The sequence below is a fragment of the Durio zibethinus genome, chromosome 18, assembly GCF_047325235.1.
Source record: "Durio zibethinus cultivar Kanyao isolate XHJ-2024 chromosome 18, ASM4732523v1, whole genome shotgun sequence".
In the NCBI taxonomy this organism is placed as follows: domain Eukaryota; kingdom Viridiplantae; phylum Streptophyta; class Magnoliopsida; order Malvales; family Malvaceae; genus Durio; species Durio zibethinus.
The window spans coordinates 20,045,125-20,062,511 of NC_143179.1; the positions used below are offsets into that span (position 1 = coordinate 20,045,125).

The 17,387-nt window shown below is 28.9% G+C and overlaps 1 protein-coding gene and 3 non-coding genes across 5 annotated transcripts; all 4 read left to right on the forward strand.

Moving 5' to 3' along the window:
• The first annotated feature begins 13,500 nt into the window (after positions 1–13,500).
• On the forward strand, positions 13,501–16,997 carry LOC111300686 (protein CURVATURE THYLAKOID 1D, chloroplastic-like). Of its 2 annotated transcripts, XR_002691453.2 has the most exons (6): positions 13,501–13,736; positions 13,937–14,172; positions 16,301–16,405; positions 16,496–16,567; positions 16,645–16,851; positions 16,945–16,997. XR_002691453.2 is itself a non-coding variant. In XM_022896307.2 (5 exons), the coding sequence occupies exons 1-5, from the start codon at positions 13,598–13,600 to the stop codon at positions 16,714–16,716; spliced, it is 624 nt and encodes a 207-aa protein (XP_022752042.2). In that variant the 5' UTR covers positions 13,501–13,597; the 3' UTR covers positions 16,717–16,997. The 2 variants fall into 2 exon arrangements, 1 of the variants encoding a protein (XP_022752042.2); XM_022896307.2 differs by having other exon boundaries at positions 16,645–16,997.
• On the forward strand, positions 14,621–14,716 carry LOC149513851 (small nucleolar RNA snoR128). Its single transcript, XR_016330188.1, has one exon. It is a non-coding gene; the product is annotated as a small nucleolar RNA snoR128 (small nucleolar RNA).
• Positions 14,977–15,069, forward strand: LOC149513852 (small nucleolar RNA snoR128). The gene has a single exon (XR_016330190.1). It is a non-coding gene; the product is annotated as a small nucleolar RNA snoR128 (small nucleolar RNA).
• LOC149513853 (small nucleolar RNA snoR128) lies at positions 15,641–15,720 on the forward strand. The gene has a single exon (XR_016330189.1). It is a non-coding gene; the product is annotated as a small nucleolar RNA snoR128 (small nucleolar RNA).
• Positions 16,998–17,387: the final 390 nt, after the last annotated feature.

The window sequence follows — 17,387 nt, forward strand, 5'->3', positions numbered from 1 at the left end:
AAAAGAGAATCAGATGGTTGATGCTTTGGCTACATTAGCGGTAATGTTCAAACCAAATGAAAATGTTTAAGTCTAACTCATCAAGTTGAGCTTGTGAGAGGAATCAATTTACTGTTTAAATGTTGAGAAAGAAGTTGATGGAAAACCATGGTAGTTTGACATATTACAAAATATCAAGTATCAACAATACCTAGAACATATATAAAAGAATGATAAGAGAACTTTGAAAAGATTGACAATGGATTTCTTTCTAAATGGAGAAATTTTATATAAGAGAAGTCGATACCAACATTATTGAGATATATGAATGCTGTTAAAGCCAAAAAATTGCTTAAAAAAAATCTTCAGAGGTGTTTATGAAACTCACGTAGACAGCCACATGATGACTAAGCAAATCATGAGCAGAAAACTATTGGTTGAAAATAAAAAAAGATTGCATCGATTCTGCTAGAAAATGTCACGAATATCAAATTTATGCAGATAAAATGCAAGTTTTGCCAACATCTTTGCATGTTATGTCAATATTTTGGCCTTTCTCTATGTAGAAATGGATATGATAGGCCTATTACGCCAAAAGCTTTAAATAGACATCGATTCATTTTAGTGGTAATTGACTACTTCACAAAATGGGTAAAAGCAGCTTCACATGCTAACGTGACAAAAATGAGGGTTTGCAAGTTCATAAAAAAATATCAATATGAACTTTTAAAAAGGATCATTTAGACAATGCTCTTAATTTGAATAACAAAATGATGAATGAGATTTGTACCCAGTTTAAAATTAAACACCGTAAATCAACGCCTTATTGTCCAAAGATGAAGAAGGCAATTGAAGTGACCAACAAAAACATAAAGAAAATCATTGAAAAGATGATATATGTATATAAAGATTGGCATGAAAAGTTGTCATTTGATTATATGCTTATCGAACTTCGATTCACACATTTATAAGAGCTACACTATGTTCATTAGTATATAAGATGAAAGTAGTGTTGCCCATTAAAGTTGAAATTCTTTCTTTATGTGTTCTCATGAAAGTTAAGTTGAAAGAAGTTGAGTGGGTTCACACTCGTTATGAATACTTGAATTTCATTGAAAAAAAAAAAAGACTAGCTGCACTTTGTTATGGTCAACTGTATCAAAGAACAATGATGTGAGCTCATGACAAGAAAGTTCACCTTCGACAATTTCAAAAAAGAGAATTAGTATTGAAGAATATTCTTCCTAACCAACAAGATCTTAAAAAAAAAATAAACTTTTAATTAGGAAGGCCCATATATGGTGAAGAAAGCATTTTCTAGTAGGACACTGATCCTAGCTAGAATGGATGGGGATGATTTGCCAAATTTAGTCAATATTGATGCAGAAAAAAAGTATTATGCTTTAAAAAAAGAAAAAAAAAAGAGAAAAGGCAAAATAAACTAAAAAGATATCTAAGTTGAAAACCTGAAAAGGTAACTTAGTTAAAAAAGCATTGATTAGAGTGGGTTAATTCTCAATATGTGCTAAAAGATCTCATTGGTTTTAGGCTAACTTTGTTTTTTACGTTTTCAAAAAGTCAAAGGGCATCAATCAAAGATTTTAAAAAAAGAATCCATAATGAATTAGTTCATGATTATCCAAATATTCGTTATATGATTACTTGTTTTTTTTTGTTATATCTTCTAGGATACTGCATGAAACACTTATTTCTTTTATTGAAATATGTAATGTGTTATAACTGTTGTGAAATTCAAAAAATGATGAGGGAGCAACAATGATCATGAAAGATAAATATTATTTTGAAGGAGATTTAAAATGATAAGCAAAATAATAAGGAACAAAGGTTAATGAGAAGGGAGACATATAAGTCATAAAAGAAGTATACATTGAATATGAAAACTAAGGAGAGAAACTTTATTATCGAAACTTAATCAACTGTTAGAATGTATCGGATTTAAAAGAAAAAAAAAAAGAAATAGACAATGAGAAATTTTGAGGATTAAAAGAAAATAACAAAGAAAGAATATGGTCTTTTCATTTGCATTATAAATGCATTTACATCATGATCATCATTCATTGCATGACATTGCAAAAATATGAAAAGGTCATTCATGCATGCACGTGACACAACAGATACATGGGTCTAGGATAATTCAAGACCAACAAAAAAAAAGTCAAAAGCAAAAAAGATATGGATCCTTTGTTTAGAGAAAATTTTCAAATACCATTGCCTCTTAGATTTTTAAATTTAAAGTTTCGTTACCTTTGGTCAGAAGAGATTTCTTTAAAAGTATTATAGCCTATACTCAAAAGAGCTTTCTTTAAAGTATCATTGCTTTTGGTCAGATGAGCCATTTAAAATTTCATAGCCTCTGGTCAGATGAGCTTTTTAATTTTAAGAGCTTCTGGTCAAAGGACCCCATCAAAATTAAGCATGATTTGTAAAATCAAAACGCCTAATCTATAAGTTCTCTCAGATTTTTAATTAAAGTTTCATTACCTCCAGTCAGATGAGATATTTAAAATTTCATTGCTATTCAGCAAATAAACTTTCTTTTAAAGTTTCATAGCCTCTAGTCAGATGAGCCTTTTAAATTTAAAGTTTTATAGCCTCTGGTCAGAGAAGCCTTTTAAATTTAAAGTTTTATAACCTCTAGTCAGATGAGCCTTTTGAATTTAAAGTTTTGTTGCCTTTGGTCAGAGGAATCTTTTAAATTTAAAGTTTCATAGCCTCTAATCATAGGAGCTTTTTTAAAATTTCAAGAATTATTAAGCTTCTGCTTAAGGGAGCTTTTAAAATTTCAAAAGTTGTCAAACATTTGCTTAGAGGAGCTTTTCAAAATTTTTTTTTTTTAAAAGTGTTCATCTATATAATATCATTTAGACAAAATAGTCATTTTTTTTATCTTTTCCTCTTCTTGATTCTCAACAATATGCATAGAGGGATAGCTGTGATACATATTTTGTCCACTAAAAATATATATATAACAATAAAATAAATTAATAAAAAAGTAAAAAAAAAAAAAAAGGTTTCAACTCAGGCAGCTGAAATCAAGTTGCCAAAGTGGTTTTTTTTCTCCTTTATCACAACCTAATTTTGTAGCATGAATTAAAGAGTCAAGAAAGTCTTCTTGAATCCTAAATTATTTAGGATTTGAAAACTAAAAAATACTCTATAAAATTGAGCTAGAACACTGCAAGGAAAGAGTGGTTTGTAGCAAGATTGGAAAGAATGAGTGAACCTAAAGAAAGGCACTACCAAAAAGAAAAAAAAACAGAGAGCAAATTTTTTGGGTCTTTGGGTTACAATAAAAGAAAATATACACAGGCATAAAAAAAAACAACATAGTCCTCCCAAAAGAAGAACTAGTAGCCAAGTCAAAAAAAATTTCTAGAAACAAAAAAAAAATTAGAATAAAATTTTTCGATCTAGGCATTTAAAAGTCTTTTTGGTAAAACTATTTTAGAAAAGATGTTTAAGAGATCAAAAAAACTGTTTTAAGAATTTTTTTGAAAAATTTTGAATTTTTTTGGATCGTCAAAAATTGAAAAAATTTGAATCTTTTATATATGAATTTTTTGGCCATCAGAATCTAAGCAATTTGTCAGAATCTGGAAAAGGTTTAAATTTCAAGGTGATAGTTAAAGTTTTTGACGATGGCATGGCAACTACCAGCAGGAAATTGGGAATAGTGGTAGCTTGCGAAGGGAAAAATATTTTTAAGGAACAAAGGTATGGTTTTAGAAAGAAAGAAGAAAGGGAAAAAAAATAGAAAAGAGCTTTTTATAGGCTAAGTGAAACGGCGCCATTTTAGGCACCTGACCTGTTTGACCCCGTGCCGACCCATGCCAAAATACGTACACGACCCACTTGTTAACTCGATTCGTTTAGCAGGTTTTCTTTTTTCTTTTTTCTTTTTATTTCTAGTGTTGATTTTTATTTTAAAGAAAAGTAAAAAGAGCTTTATCCAAGGTGTTAGGATAATTTAAAAAATAATTTTTGCTAAAAAATAATAAAATAAAAATAAAAACTAATGAATTGTTTAAGTTAATTTTTTAATGTAATTTTTAGATAAAATCGAAAGAGTTTATTTTTTTAATTATTACAAGTAAAAAATAAAATTTTGAATTTCTCTGTAGAGTTTGGAGAATCTAAAATTATTTTTACTAGAATAAAATTTTTTTTAAACAATGTAAAAACAATAAACAATAAAAAAATCAAAGTGTTCTTTAAATAAATCTCTTAATTACTATAAAAAATATTTTTTTGGATTTCACTAAAAAATTAGGATAATCTAAAACAAAAAAAAGAATTTATTTTTTTACTAAATTATTCATTTAAATAATAAAAAAGATAAAAATAATAAATAGTAAATAATAACAAAAAAAATTAAAATAATCACAATAAAAATTAATTAATTAATTAAATCCATTAATTATCATCAATAACAAAAAAATGATTTTATTTAAGATCTCGTCAAAAAGTTAAAATAATTTTTAAATTTATTTAAAATTTTAAAATTTTACTGAAGAGTCGAGATAATCTTGAAATCTATTTAATAAATTTTAAGATCTCATTAAAAAGTCAGGATGTTTTTAAAATCATGTTAATAAATAAATAAAATATCTTATGATGAAATTTCAAAAATTGTGTGAATGGTCAATTTTTCTAAAATATTTTCTAAATAAAGGTTTTTTTAAAATTTCGTCAAAGCGATAGAGAATTTATAGAATATGAAATAATAATAATAATATTGATTTCATAACATAAAAAAATTTTCATAAATAAATTTTAGAAAATTAAATTTAAATATAAAAAAAAGACCATACCATCAAGATTAAAGGATCACGCATATTTAATTGGTACCATTTTTTTAATAAATAATGTAAGGATGCTAATACCTTCTTTATTCATAACTTTACTCCTGGACTATACCCTGATTTCGTAGAATTAAACTTCTTCCAATAAATCTTAATTAATTTTAAAATTTTTATTAAAAGATGCTATTTTTGGATAGCCAATCATGCCCTACAAAAAGATTGATAATAACTTCATAAATTTTCACAAAATCTAATAATCGAGTTCCCTTGAACAAAAAATCATTATGACAAAAGTTAGGTAGAGCTTAAATGAAAGCAAAAATGGAAAGATATTTTACAATCCAAATTTACAATGTGATGAGGATTTTTGGTTAGTATGATTAGGGATTTGGTTAGAAGCACATTATTGATCATGATTTAACTATGATTCTATTTTTCTATATATAAGAGAAAAAAAAAAAAAAAAAACAGAGATTACACTTTAATTTGTGCAAGTAACTTGCAAAATATGGGATATATTAATGGGTCCATGCATTTCCTATTCTGCCTCTTATATTTATTAATATTTTCAATGTAGCTTACTCAAATTTTAACATATTTTTATATAAAAATATTTGATACCCTGTCGATTGATTTTGTAGAGTTAAGAGACTGATACGTATTATATATTTTTAATTAATTTTTTATTTTTTATATATATTAAAAAAATATATCACTTAATTAATTTTATTTGCAAATTTTAAAACTTTTACTATAAACGTATATGATAATTTTTTTAGAAACTCCTTTTTTCTTTTTTTTTTTAAATGAAAATTTTGTAATAGTCAAATTTTGGTTCATGTTTCTTCATTATTGTAATTTTAGAAAAGAAAAGAATTAATGCTCAAGGGACCTTAACCAAAAAAAAAAAAAGAAACATGAGGGCCTGATATGTCTGGCATCAGAATTTTTTGCTTATCTGTTTTGAAAAGGAAGTTACCCTGTCAATCTGAGTTTGCTCGCAACTGCAGAAACATCCGGCACTCTCAAATTGCAATTAAGCTTGATTTTCATTAAAATTAAAAAAAATATATATGATCATCCATTTTTTCGTATTAACTAATCATTCTGAATCTAATTATAAAAGAGTTAACGAAGATAATCCATTAGGTAAATATTGAACATTTTGTTTGTAAAGATTAGATTCACGGTCAATAAATTTTTTTATAAATAATTTATGAATTTAATATAAATCTTCGATAAAATCTATAATATACCCTAATTTTGAAATGATATAATCTTCCCATGACTAAATTTTTCCGATAAAATAATAATCTTACTATAAAAGAAAATTTTTTAACCATTTTAAACATTTGATCTTTTGCTGATAGTTTCGTCCCAACAATACCAAACAATTTAAACGGTCAATCACAATTTTTCATCGTAAATTTTCATAACAATTTTTAAATCACAATCTACAATCGTCAATTGCAATCACAATGCCAATTGAAAAAGAGACTGAGACATGACAAACGATCATTGACAAATCAACTTCTTTTTTTTTTTTTTGTCAAAAAGGAATGATTGTAATTTGTAAATTGTAATAGAAGGAAACTTAAAAAATTTTCAATGTTTTTCCTTCTATTTTGGGTTCTTTTCTTTTTGTTTTTTAATTATTGATCAACCCATGAATGTGTGCAGAAAAAATGCTGTGGAAATAGTACCATATAAGAATTTCAATGGACAACTACGATTGTGTTTTTGACTAAATGGAACATGGTACTTTCTGCTGTTACTTTTGATCATGCAACAACAGCTAGCATAGATGATAAAAGATAATTACATATAGAAGAATGTGTTAAACGATTCTAATTCAAAAACCATGAGACTTAAATAATAAAATGTGTGTAACAATTTTTTTTTCTTTTGCATTTGAGACATTTCGGATTGAATTTTGATCACGAGAATGTCTTTAACATATTTTCGAACTCTTTATCATTTCTGCAACATAACAACTGTATTTTTATAGTTTTACTTACTATTATTGTTGAATAAGAATTGGACTAAAACCTTGAAGGTAGTAATAGAATTGCAAAATCAATCAACCTATAGATTATTATACACTTTTATGTAACAAATTTTTAAGGATAATAAACAAAATATAATAATAATAATAATAGAAATAATCATAATGTTAAAAGCCAATTTAAGTTTAAAAGATTTTTTTTTTTTCAAAAGTTTTAATCTACTCTTGAACCATTATCTTTATACTTACTTTATCAAAGAGGACATTATACATATAAACTTTTTCAAATCCGTAATCACGTATCACTTTCATTGATCCAAATGTTAATCTGCTATAAAAAGGTATTTATTCCATGTAAAGTAATGGGGAGAAAAGAGAGAGAGAGAGATGGGAAAATATTGAAATAATGGTATAAATAAATGTGGGGAGGGTGGGTGTTGAAGAATGATCTGGGGCAGTGGACCATGGCCAAACGTCATCTTCAATTCAAAGGAGAACACATGCTCCCCTGCAACCCTAGCAGATGCCAACCAAATTCAACCATGTCTCCCAATAATTCCCATTTTCATTGCTGTGCTTTTGAACTTCAAAACCTATTGAAAGAAAGAGAAAAGAGAGAGAGAGAGAGAGGAGAACTGAAAGAGCATGCTCCCAACCAAGCTGCAGAATCAGAAAGAGTAAGTGAGGAAATGGGGAATCAAAAGCTGCCCAAGCATTGCATCGAATTGTTTAAAACTTTAAACACCTTGGATTCCCCTCACTCAATGTACAAAAATGGCAAATGCCTTCCTCTATCAATTAATTCAATTGGGTTAAGCTCTAAATGGCAAGGGTAAAGCTACTGTGGGACTTAATTTTTTTGTTTTTAATACAAAAATGAATTGTAAAAAAGTTGTTAGGTCATAAGTTTATGTTCAATCCATTTGTTAAATAATTAGATTTCATTTTTCTCTACCTTAATTTTTTCTTTTTTTTACAAATTAGATCGCAATCTAATAATAGGCGAAAAAAAATTACATATACTACTCATAACTTACCAAAGATGCATCCTGAATTATTGCTTTTTTATCATTTTCCCTTTAACTTGAATGATTGAAAGTTGTAATAAAATTAGAGACTAAACGAGAGTAACTAGCTAGACATGAAAAATCAAAGTATCCAATTATAAAAAAAGTAAAGTAGCTAGAACTCCCATTTGCATCTTCATGTTCTATCGAATCATAGTTATCGATGAAGTATCTATGATTATTATGGGGATATTGACGATTACATTATATTTGTTTGATGTTTTTCTGAAGGGGTTGACTATCTACTAGAATAAACAATATTATTGGTGTCATTGTGATTAAGGTATGATCGATCGAGTTCGAGTCGATACAGTATTAAGTTTTAATTTGAATTTTACTTTAAATTTTTAGCTCGAAATTCGATTCGAACTCGATTGAATTTTATTTTTTTTAATTCGAACTTGACTCGATATAGAAATCAAGCTACTCGAGCTCGTTCAATTAGACTCGATTAACATGTAAAAATAAATTCGATTCTTATATTTGATAAAAGCTTAATTATTTGTACTTGAACTCAAACTCAAGTTCAATATATTTTATAAATTAAAATAAATTAAAATATAAAAACTCGATTAGACTTACAAGTTACTCGAACCGAGTACAAGAACGTTCAAACTTGGTTTGATCGATAAATCGAGTTACTCGATCTCAAGCTCGACTCAATAATAATCGAATCAAATTCGAGTTTTATTCGAATCAAACATGAGTAACTTACGAATGTTAATATATCATTTATACTTCTAACAATGGCATGACCTTGTATTATTAACGACATAGTTCTTTGGTATCAAAAGGTGGAAGAAAGGGTAGCCATTTTCTGTCAAAACCTTGCTTTTTTTTAATTTATTTTTATAATTAGACATGAAAATTTTAAACACATATAATATGAAAAAATATATAAAAATGATAGTTTAAAAATTCAATAAAAATATATATGAATTTAATAAAAATAAAAAATTATATTTTATGTTTGATATGTAAATATAAATTATGACAAGATAATTTTATATTTTACATATGACATAAATACAAAAACGGTGAATTCTAATTGTAGCATTCAAACAAATTCAAATAGGTAAGTATCAATTTCTATCTTTCTTAGCCAACAGCCGTCGGCTTACTTAATAAGTCATCCACTTCGATATTAAGTGGTTTTCTGTTCGAGTTTTATGGATGGTTTCACATCTGTACTACTTTTGAAGTGCCTTTACTCCAAATATATGACTTACAATATATAATATTATAAGAGGAGAAAATTGGATAATTTATTTATCTCAAAATTTTTTTGTCAACAAATTTTTTTTTTTTTTTTGCTTCTTAATAGTTTTGATCTGAACACAAGAAAATTGTAATTATGTTTATCAACAACAATTAATGGCACTTAATTTGTTATCAACAGCGGCATAATTTATTGATAGAGTTCTTGAATTTTAATTTTAATAATTAGAATTCAAATTTTAATAATCTAAATTATAAAAAAAAAATTGGCACTTTGTTGATAATGAATTTTAGCCTAAAATGTTGAATTTCGCATTCAAGAAAGAACTTCATGTTGATGCAAAAATTATTTAACTGCACCTGTTATCAAAAGCATCGGGAAGGGGCCACCTTTCACTATTGCGATTTTTTTTTTCAAAAAAAAAAAAATAATAAAAGGGTAACATTAAATCAGATAATATCTCACAACGGATGCAATCTATGAATCGTTTCATCAACCCTTTCGAACTTCCGGTTAAAATCTAGAGACACATGCGTATCCCTTTTAATATACAAGACAAGATGCTCTGCCGCTCACTCTCCTATCTATGAGATATTCTTCTTTTCCCTATAACAAACTGTTTTTTATGGGGGGGAGGGGCTTCTCCCAAAAAAATCTTTTGGACCAAACACGAAGAAGCTTTATTTCAATTTTGTGGTCCAAACTCCATATACAGTCTTTTTTAACCTTTTTTTTTTTTTTGGGTAGTGTTTGAGATTCGAGTTCTCGAGAGTGCTTCCTTTTAAACCATCCTCTCCATATAATTTTCCCTCAAAAAGTATCCAGAAGATCAGCTATGGCTTCCCCTGCAAATCCATGATAAGCGCTGAACCACCGAATATATATATATATATATATAATTGCTTCTCTGGGATCTACATTTGGCTCCACATGTCTCCCTCCAGCCATGCTACTAGTGAATTATATATTGCATATTTTCATTAGCTTCACTCATTTGCTTTGGAAACTAGCTAACATATCTCATCCCAGCTACAGCTACTTATATAATCTTAGCATCCAGCAGTCTTTAGTTGCAATGATGTGTATAAATGAGAAGCCAGCTTTGATTGAGATCAACTTTGCTTGCATTACTACCATCTCTATGATTTGTATTGGAAAATGCAAAAGAAATTCACCATGGAACTGGTATGATAATTTTTTCCGGATAAATTGTAATTTTATTTATCCCAAATTAACATAAGATTTTTGCTACAACACAACAATTTTTACAACAGCATCAAAAAATATAAGTTCTAATAGCAGCATTACGGTTTCAAACATCACATAGTTTTTTATTAACCGAGTCAGCAGCAATTTAGCGTAGCCCATGTAATCAAATCGTGACAGCATCTTTAATCCGATTAATCATCCGTGTATTAACTGAGTTCTTTATTAACTGGCATGATAATATGGTGAAACTTAATCGGAAATTCAAACGTATATTAACAAGTTTTCACAACAATATGAATCCGCCGAAGAGGCTGTGACTTGATTAAGGCAAATTTGAATGAGAAACCTTTAATAAGTTTTCACAGAAACAATGTCATGATCATCAAGATCCTGTCTTTACCACTCATTTTGGCCTAATTTGAGAACACAGGAACTTAAACATTCCTTGGTTGTATGCAAGGGGCCAATTCCACGAGACTGAAAGGCGATTGACAGTGATAGATTTGTAAAACAATTGAAAATTCTTGACTTAAACGTGATCAACATCTCACTAAGTTTGATCAGCAAGTTAATTTTCCACCATTAGTAAGCTGTTTTCAAATATCTAGAATTCTACTGCACTAGATGAACATACCTGTGACTTGACAAAGTGGATTAGAGAACGTACGTACGTAGCATCTGAACCTTCCTGAAAGGACCAAAACTATCAAACAGCCCATACTTCATCAATCTGCTCCTGCATCAACCCCACAGCAAAGTTGTAGTTAAGTAAAACACTTGGATTTACAAGATATTCTAAGAAGAAGAAGAACAAAAACTGCCAACCACCTTATCCATGGTAGTAATTACCAGAAACTTGTGGTAGGCTCAAAGCCCTCCCTCCAATCTTTTTCTTGATCAAATAGCACAAGCTATAGCAACCTGATAGGATAGGGAATATTAACAGTTTAACAGTATATGTTTTGTTTTTAATGCCAATCAACATCAGACTTTGAATTGGGGTTTTTAATTCGCATACCTGCATTTTTCTTCCCTCAGTAACAAATTTGGGGGGGGGGGGGGGGGTCCAACTTTGCTGTTCAATACTATGGAAGGAAAATTAATCAGCAGCTGACAAATACAAGCATTTCTTAAAACTGTACGAACTTCTCAATCAAGCTATACTTAACAGCAAATGATATCCTCAGAGAAAAGAAAGAAAAAAATCAGAAATGTAAACATTTCAATCAGATCAAACTGATCATATTTTTAACATTCATATCCAACAAACAAAGTGCTGTATTCACATTCATAAGAAGGCCAAGAACACCCAAGAGTAAGATCAGCTGTTCTATATATATATATACCAAAGATCCAATGTCGTTTTCATCCGTGGAAAAGAATATAGAACATGGTCAGTCAAATTTGCTAACAATTGAGTGCTTCAACGGTTGTTATTATTTTCCCTAGAGGGAAGCCAGTGGTCAGGATTCAGAAACCATCTTGAGGCCTGAAACTTACTTAAAATTCATAGGACTTGATAAAAAAAGACTGTTTTTTCCTTTTAATGAGTGAGATATTTCATCCATGCACGAAAACCTGGTATATAAAACACAAAGTGCCAACACCATCAAGATTAATTGGATCGAGTTTATTTGATATATATTCCCTATTAGTATATCAACCCCAGCCTAGATTTTCCCTCGGCCATAAACCTATTTGGTCGGGTTCCATGTTCCTAACTTCCTGCAGACTAGGCAGTCGAAGGATATTTGTCATGTCAAAGGCCCACATTGGCTCTGCTTGGAATTAGTTTGAAGTGGGCTTATAGTAGCTTCAAAGGCGTTATTCCAATTAGAATTTAGAATCAGATTGAAATGGGTTTACTCCAGCCCCAAAACTAAAATGGTATGATTCATTTCCCACCTTGTCACTGTCACTGATTATGAAAAGATCCAAGTTAATTGTTAAAATCTTTATAAGTTGTCCGTGCAAATTAGGATGTCAATTGGTACAATGTGAGGTGGATAAAATATTTTTTATTTTTATTATTAAATTTTTATATTATATTAATCTCGTATTCATAATGAATGATATTTTTAACTTTTATATTATATTTATCTCATATTCTTAATTAATGAATACTTTAAATTTATTTTTATTTTCATGAATATTTAATAGTTATAAATTATAATCCTTATACTTGTAACTTAAAAAAATAATTAAAATTTATTTTTAAAATTTTTAAATATTTATCTTTTAATATATGTAATTTTTTTATAAGTATATACTAAAATATATATTTTAAATAGAAATATATTAATTTTAATTAATGTAAAATAATAATTTATATTATTTAATAAAATATTTATTTATTAAATATATATAATAAGAATATAAATACTGAAAGAATATTATTATATTATTCATTTTGATATTTATTTTTATAATATAATATTTATATCTATTTTCATTCAAATAAAAAAAATTAAAATTTTCATTAAATATAAATAGCATTACTAACTTCTAAAAAAAAATTATATAAGTATAAAATAAGATAATAACTTTTTCATTGATGATTAATAAATTATTGATTTAATTAGTTAAGATTCAATTTTTTTTAGAAAGAAATTTTAGATTTAAATTTTACTGATAATCACTTTATTAAAATAATATCGAATGTACGATTTATAATTAATTATTTTAAATCATTAAATACAACATATTTAAAAAATTAAAAAATTTATCTATCTTATATTTTTTCGAAATAAAAAAAAAACTTTTACACTATGCATCTTCGACTAATAATTAATTAGGCACATAAAGGCGTCATCCTTTTTAACATAAAAACTAAGATATAAATAATAAATTCAAGCACAAAACATTATTAGTAAAAAATGGCATATGACAAAACAATTGCTATTTTCACTGCCAGTTAATTTATTTGGTGAAGATAAGGTTTTTTTTTCTTGTCAAACTACGGTTCAAATATTTTTTAAGAAGTTATTTGAATAAAATTTTAAATATATTAAATTGATGAAAAATATTTTTTAAAATTATTAAAAAATCGAAACTAAATCTAAAATGTACGCACTATTAAAAAACAAACCAATGGCCAACAAATGAAAAAGAAAGAAAAAGTAAGCACTAATACGACGACGTTGCTGGTTAAAAAAACCAAACCTGAAAAATAAATACTGACACTTAACCAAACAAAGAAAGGAGAACCCTAGAGACGGCGCACCAGCACGATGCCACCCTAATAAATAGAGTTCCAGAGTCCACATTCACTATCACTGAAACTTTACTCTAAAACATGGAGCTTCTCATTACGAGCCTCCCCCACCCCATTTCCACTCTCCCAATCATCAGGTTCTTCGGCCCAAGTCCCTCTCTGCCTCCCCGTCTCCGCGCACCGCCTCTTCCTCGCTCCACCGACCGTGGCCTTCGCTCTCGTACGAAATCCAAAAACCCTATCCCCTCCTTTTTTTTTTAATTCCTTATCTCATCTTTCCTTTTTTTTTTAATCTGTTGTTCATATTGTACTTTTTAGGAATTAATTTTTAAAAAAATTATGCTTTTCTTCTATATACTAGAAAATGGAAAGTAACACTTAACAATAAAAAAAGTGCAATGATTTTTTTTTTCTTTGTAGGGGTTTTATATTTTAATAACCCGTTGCCTAAAGCAACAACATCCGAGGAAACCTCCTCCACTGGTCCGAACCGATTTTACGGGAAGGATCGCGACGGCGTGGCGACATTGGAACAAGTTCCGGCGGTTGAGAAGAATACGTACAATGAAAAGCTGCCACCGGAAGATCCTAAAGAAGAATTAGCTGCCGATGAGGAATCGCAGATGTTTGAGTTTTTGGAGAAATTTAATATAAAGGTTTACCCTTTGCTTAATCACTTTGCACTGTTTATAGATGCATCATAGTTTCAATTATACTTGTTATAATAAGGTTTCATTTTTTTAATATAAAGATAGAAAAAAAGAAGGGTTGGCTACTTGGTTTCACCGAGATGCACTGTTTGGAAACGGAAAATTCCCTTCGTGTTTGATTGTATATATAATTAAATGACATAGTGTTTTTAAGTTATCAAATTTGTTGTTAAAATGTTCCAAATCGAATATGCAAATTGTTTGAAGTAACTATTTATGAGTTTATCTATCAATTAATTGTGTACTCTTTTGGAATATGCATTTATGACATTAGAATGGATTGAAAAAAAAAAAAATGAAACATCAAAGGTTCTTTTACCTGATTATTTATGTTTACTAATTGAGAAATGAACTTTTTTTGGCCTTTTATGTCCCTTTTCGTTGTCAAATTGGGTTGCAATGATGAGGTTTTGGAATAATTGAAAGGCATTTGTTGAATGCTTGATGAAACTTCGACCATTGTGTTGATCCTGAGCGGTTACCTGAGCAACCTAGTGACTTAATTGTTCTGTTACTTTTTCATCCTTTTTTTTTTGTCTTTGTTATTAGTTAAAAGTTTTGGTGATAGATTGTATGTTTCTTCCTCTCTAAATTCTTGGTTTATAGAAACTTGTTTTTACACCAGCCACCTTTTCTTCTTACTCTTCACCTTTCTTTTTGATAATAAGAGTCATTTACTTTCTTTTCCCTTGTTGTTTTGGAGGTTTCATTTGTTATGTTCTTGTTCCACTTCAATTACAATCATAATGGTTGCTAGAATGATTACCAGAATTGGTGAAAGTATATCAAAAATTCCTGATGAAGCATCGACAACTGTGTCAATCTGAGTGGTTACCTCAGGAACATGTTTTGCTAATACACTTTCTCATCCTATGTTCTATCTGAGATTAAATTGTCAGGTTTTTGTACTCTAAACCATTTTGTTATGCATGCCTTGTCTTTGATGTTTCCATTAATTAATTTTTTTGCTGGTCTTGTCAAATATATTACTGTCATAACCATTAAAATTTGGTCAAAGATATATTTTTATGAGATTAATAACCATGTTCGTGTCAATTGTTATCGAAGCAACATAGTTTACCTTTTCTTATTGCATCTCTCTATCTATGTTCCCCCTAACTTTTCTGTTTTCCTTTTTCTTTGCAAGGTTTATTGCTTGATATTAACTGAATTTGTAGTTCCATGGCTCTTTTCCCTAGATGTTCTTTTGTTTTTTCACCTTAGGCCTTTAAAGCTATTTCATGCTTCTATCACATAGCTTCATTTTAGATGTTTTCATTTCTATTGTTACTTGTTAATTTTGTCTTTGATAGCAAAGGTTAGAAGTTAGAACCTCCTTTTTTATTCTTTGCCTTGTTTAGATTTTTGTTCATTATAAGTTTTTAATTCCTTCTTCAATGAATTTGCATTTTGGTTGCTGTGATGATTAGTAGAATTTATGAAAATTTTATGAAACATCGACAACCATGTCGATCTGAGCGGTTACCTGAGCAACAAAATTTGTTCAAATTCAAATTCTTCCCCTGAGCAAGATTTTAGGGTTTTTTTTTTTTTAATTCTTATTTATCAAAATTTTACTTCTTTTTAGGTGCAAACGTGTTTCTCGATGATCACTAGAATTTGATGAAAATTGTGCTAATTCTTGGTGAGAAGACAACAATCACGTCGAAGTGGTTGTTCTCTGGGCAATATTATTTTTTTATTGTTTTAGTCATCTTATATTACCTTTTGTTGTCTGTCTACTTTCTTTTTAATTTTTGTTGATATCTTTCCTCATGATTTTGGCCCCCTTTTTGCATTAGAAAGTTTTTTTACTTGATTCTTAAAAGTTTTTTTCCTTGATTCTTGCCTGAGCAACTCATTATGTAGAGTTAATCTGTTTTTCGACTTTCTCTTTGCCCCCATTTCTATGGTTGGTGTAAGTAGAGAATGATTTGAAACAGAGTGTTGTGCTGTTGCTCACATACAATTCATTATACTTTGAGAGTTGAGTTTTATAGTTCGCATCATTTATAGCAACTCTTTTGGTTTATCATAGTTTGAGATTCTTATGACTGTTGCTAAATGCATGCAGCTTGACTCTGAAGATGCATATTCAATTATATTATATGGAAGTGGTGCCTTGGTTGCTTTGTGGCTAGCTTCAACGCTTGTCAGTGCTATTGATTCAATTCCATTGGTGTGTTTTAAATGTGAATTCTGAGTTTCTTTGGAGCATAAATAAAATCCCTATATTACTTTGATTGATGATTCTAATTGTAACCTTCAGTTCCCTAAATTGATGGAAGTTGTGGGTCTTGGCTACACATTCTGGTTCAGCTCCCGTTATCTGTTATTCAAGGTAGATGCTTTAGTGATTTAGATTCTAAATAATCATTGTAAAGAGAAATATTAATTCTTTTTACTTGCATTTGGCAGAAAAACAGGGAGGAGTTGGCTGCTAAAATCGAAGAGCTTAAGCTGCAGGTCCTTGGCTTAGATGATGACTGATATATTGAGTTTTGTTAGTTGCATGGAAAGATGAAATGCAGAGTTGGGTATTTTCTCTAGTTGATATTTAGGCACCTAGTGAACAAAAAAAGTCAAGAACCAGACAACGCAAAGCATCAAGATAAAGATTTATTGGTTTGTTCTTCTATCTATTAAAGCACCCTACGAGTATGCATTTACTTTGTTCATTAGCAATGTTTATTTAAATACAATCCCATACAATTTCAGGAATGTTTCCTTCAGGAAAAGGGCAAAAGAAAAGGTTTGATTTCAATGCTCAACCCTACTTTGTTAAAATTTTTGCAGTTGTCGATCAACAACTGGTTTTCTGGTTCCAATAATCTTTGTATAAATTGGTTTCTGATTAAATATGAACCAAGCTTGATGGAGGAATCAATAAACACCATAAATTGTAATAGATCAAGAATGAGTTTATGATTGTAATCATCATAGTTTCCTTTATCAATTGGACTAACGTGAATCTATAATTACTGTATTAAAATTGTTAAAGGGATTGAAGAAATTAGTTAAAATGGTTGAAAATTGAGGTTTTTAAGAGTCACATGGCATGTCCATGAGACGTGTAAGGCCATTTTCATTAGTCATAAGCTCCCGTTGACGACATAAGCAGGAAAACAATGTTTATTTATTTTTCTTACAAATGAAACAAA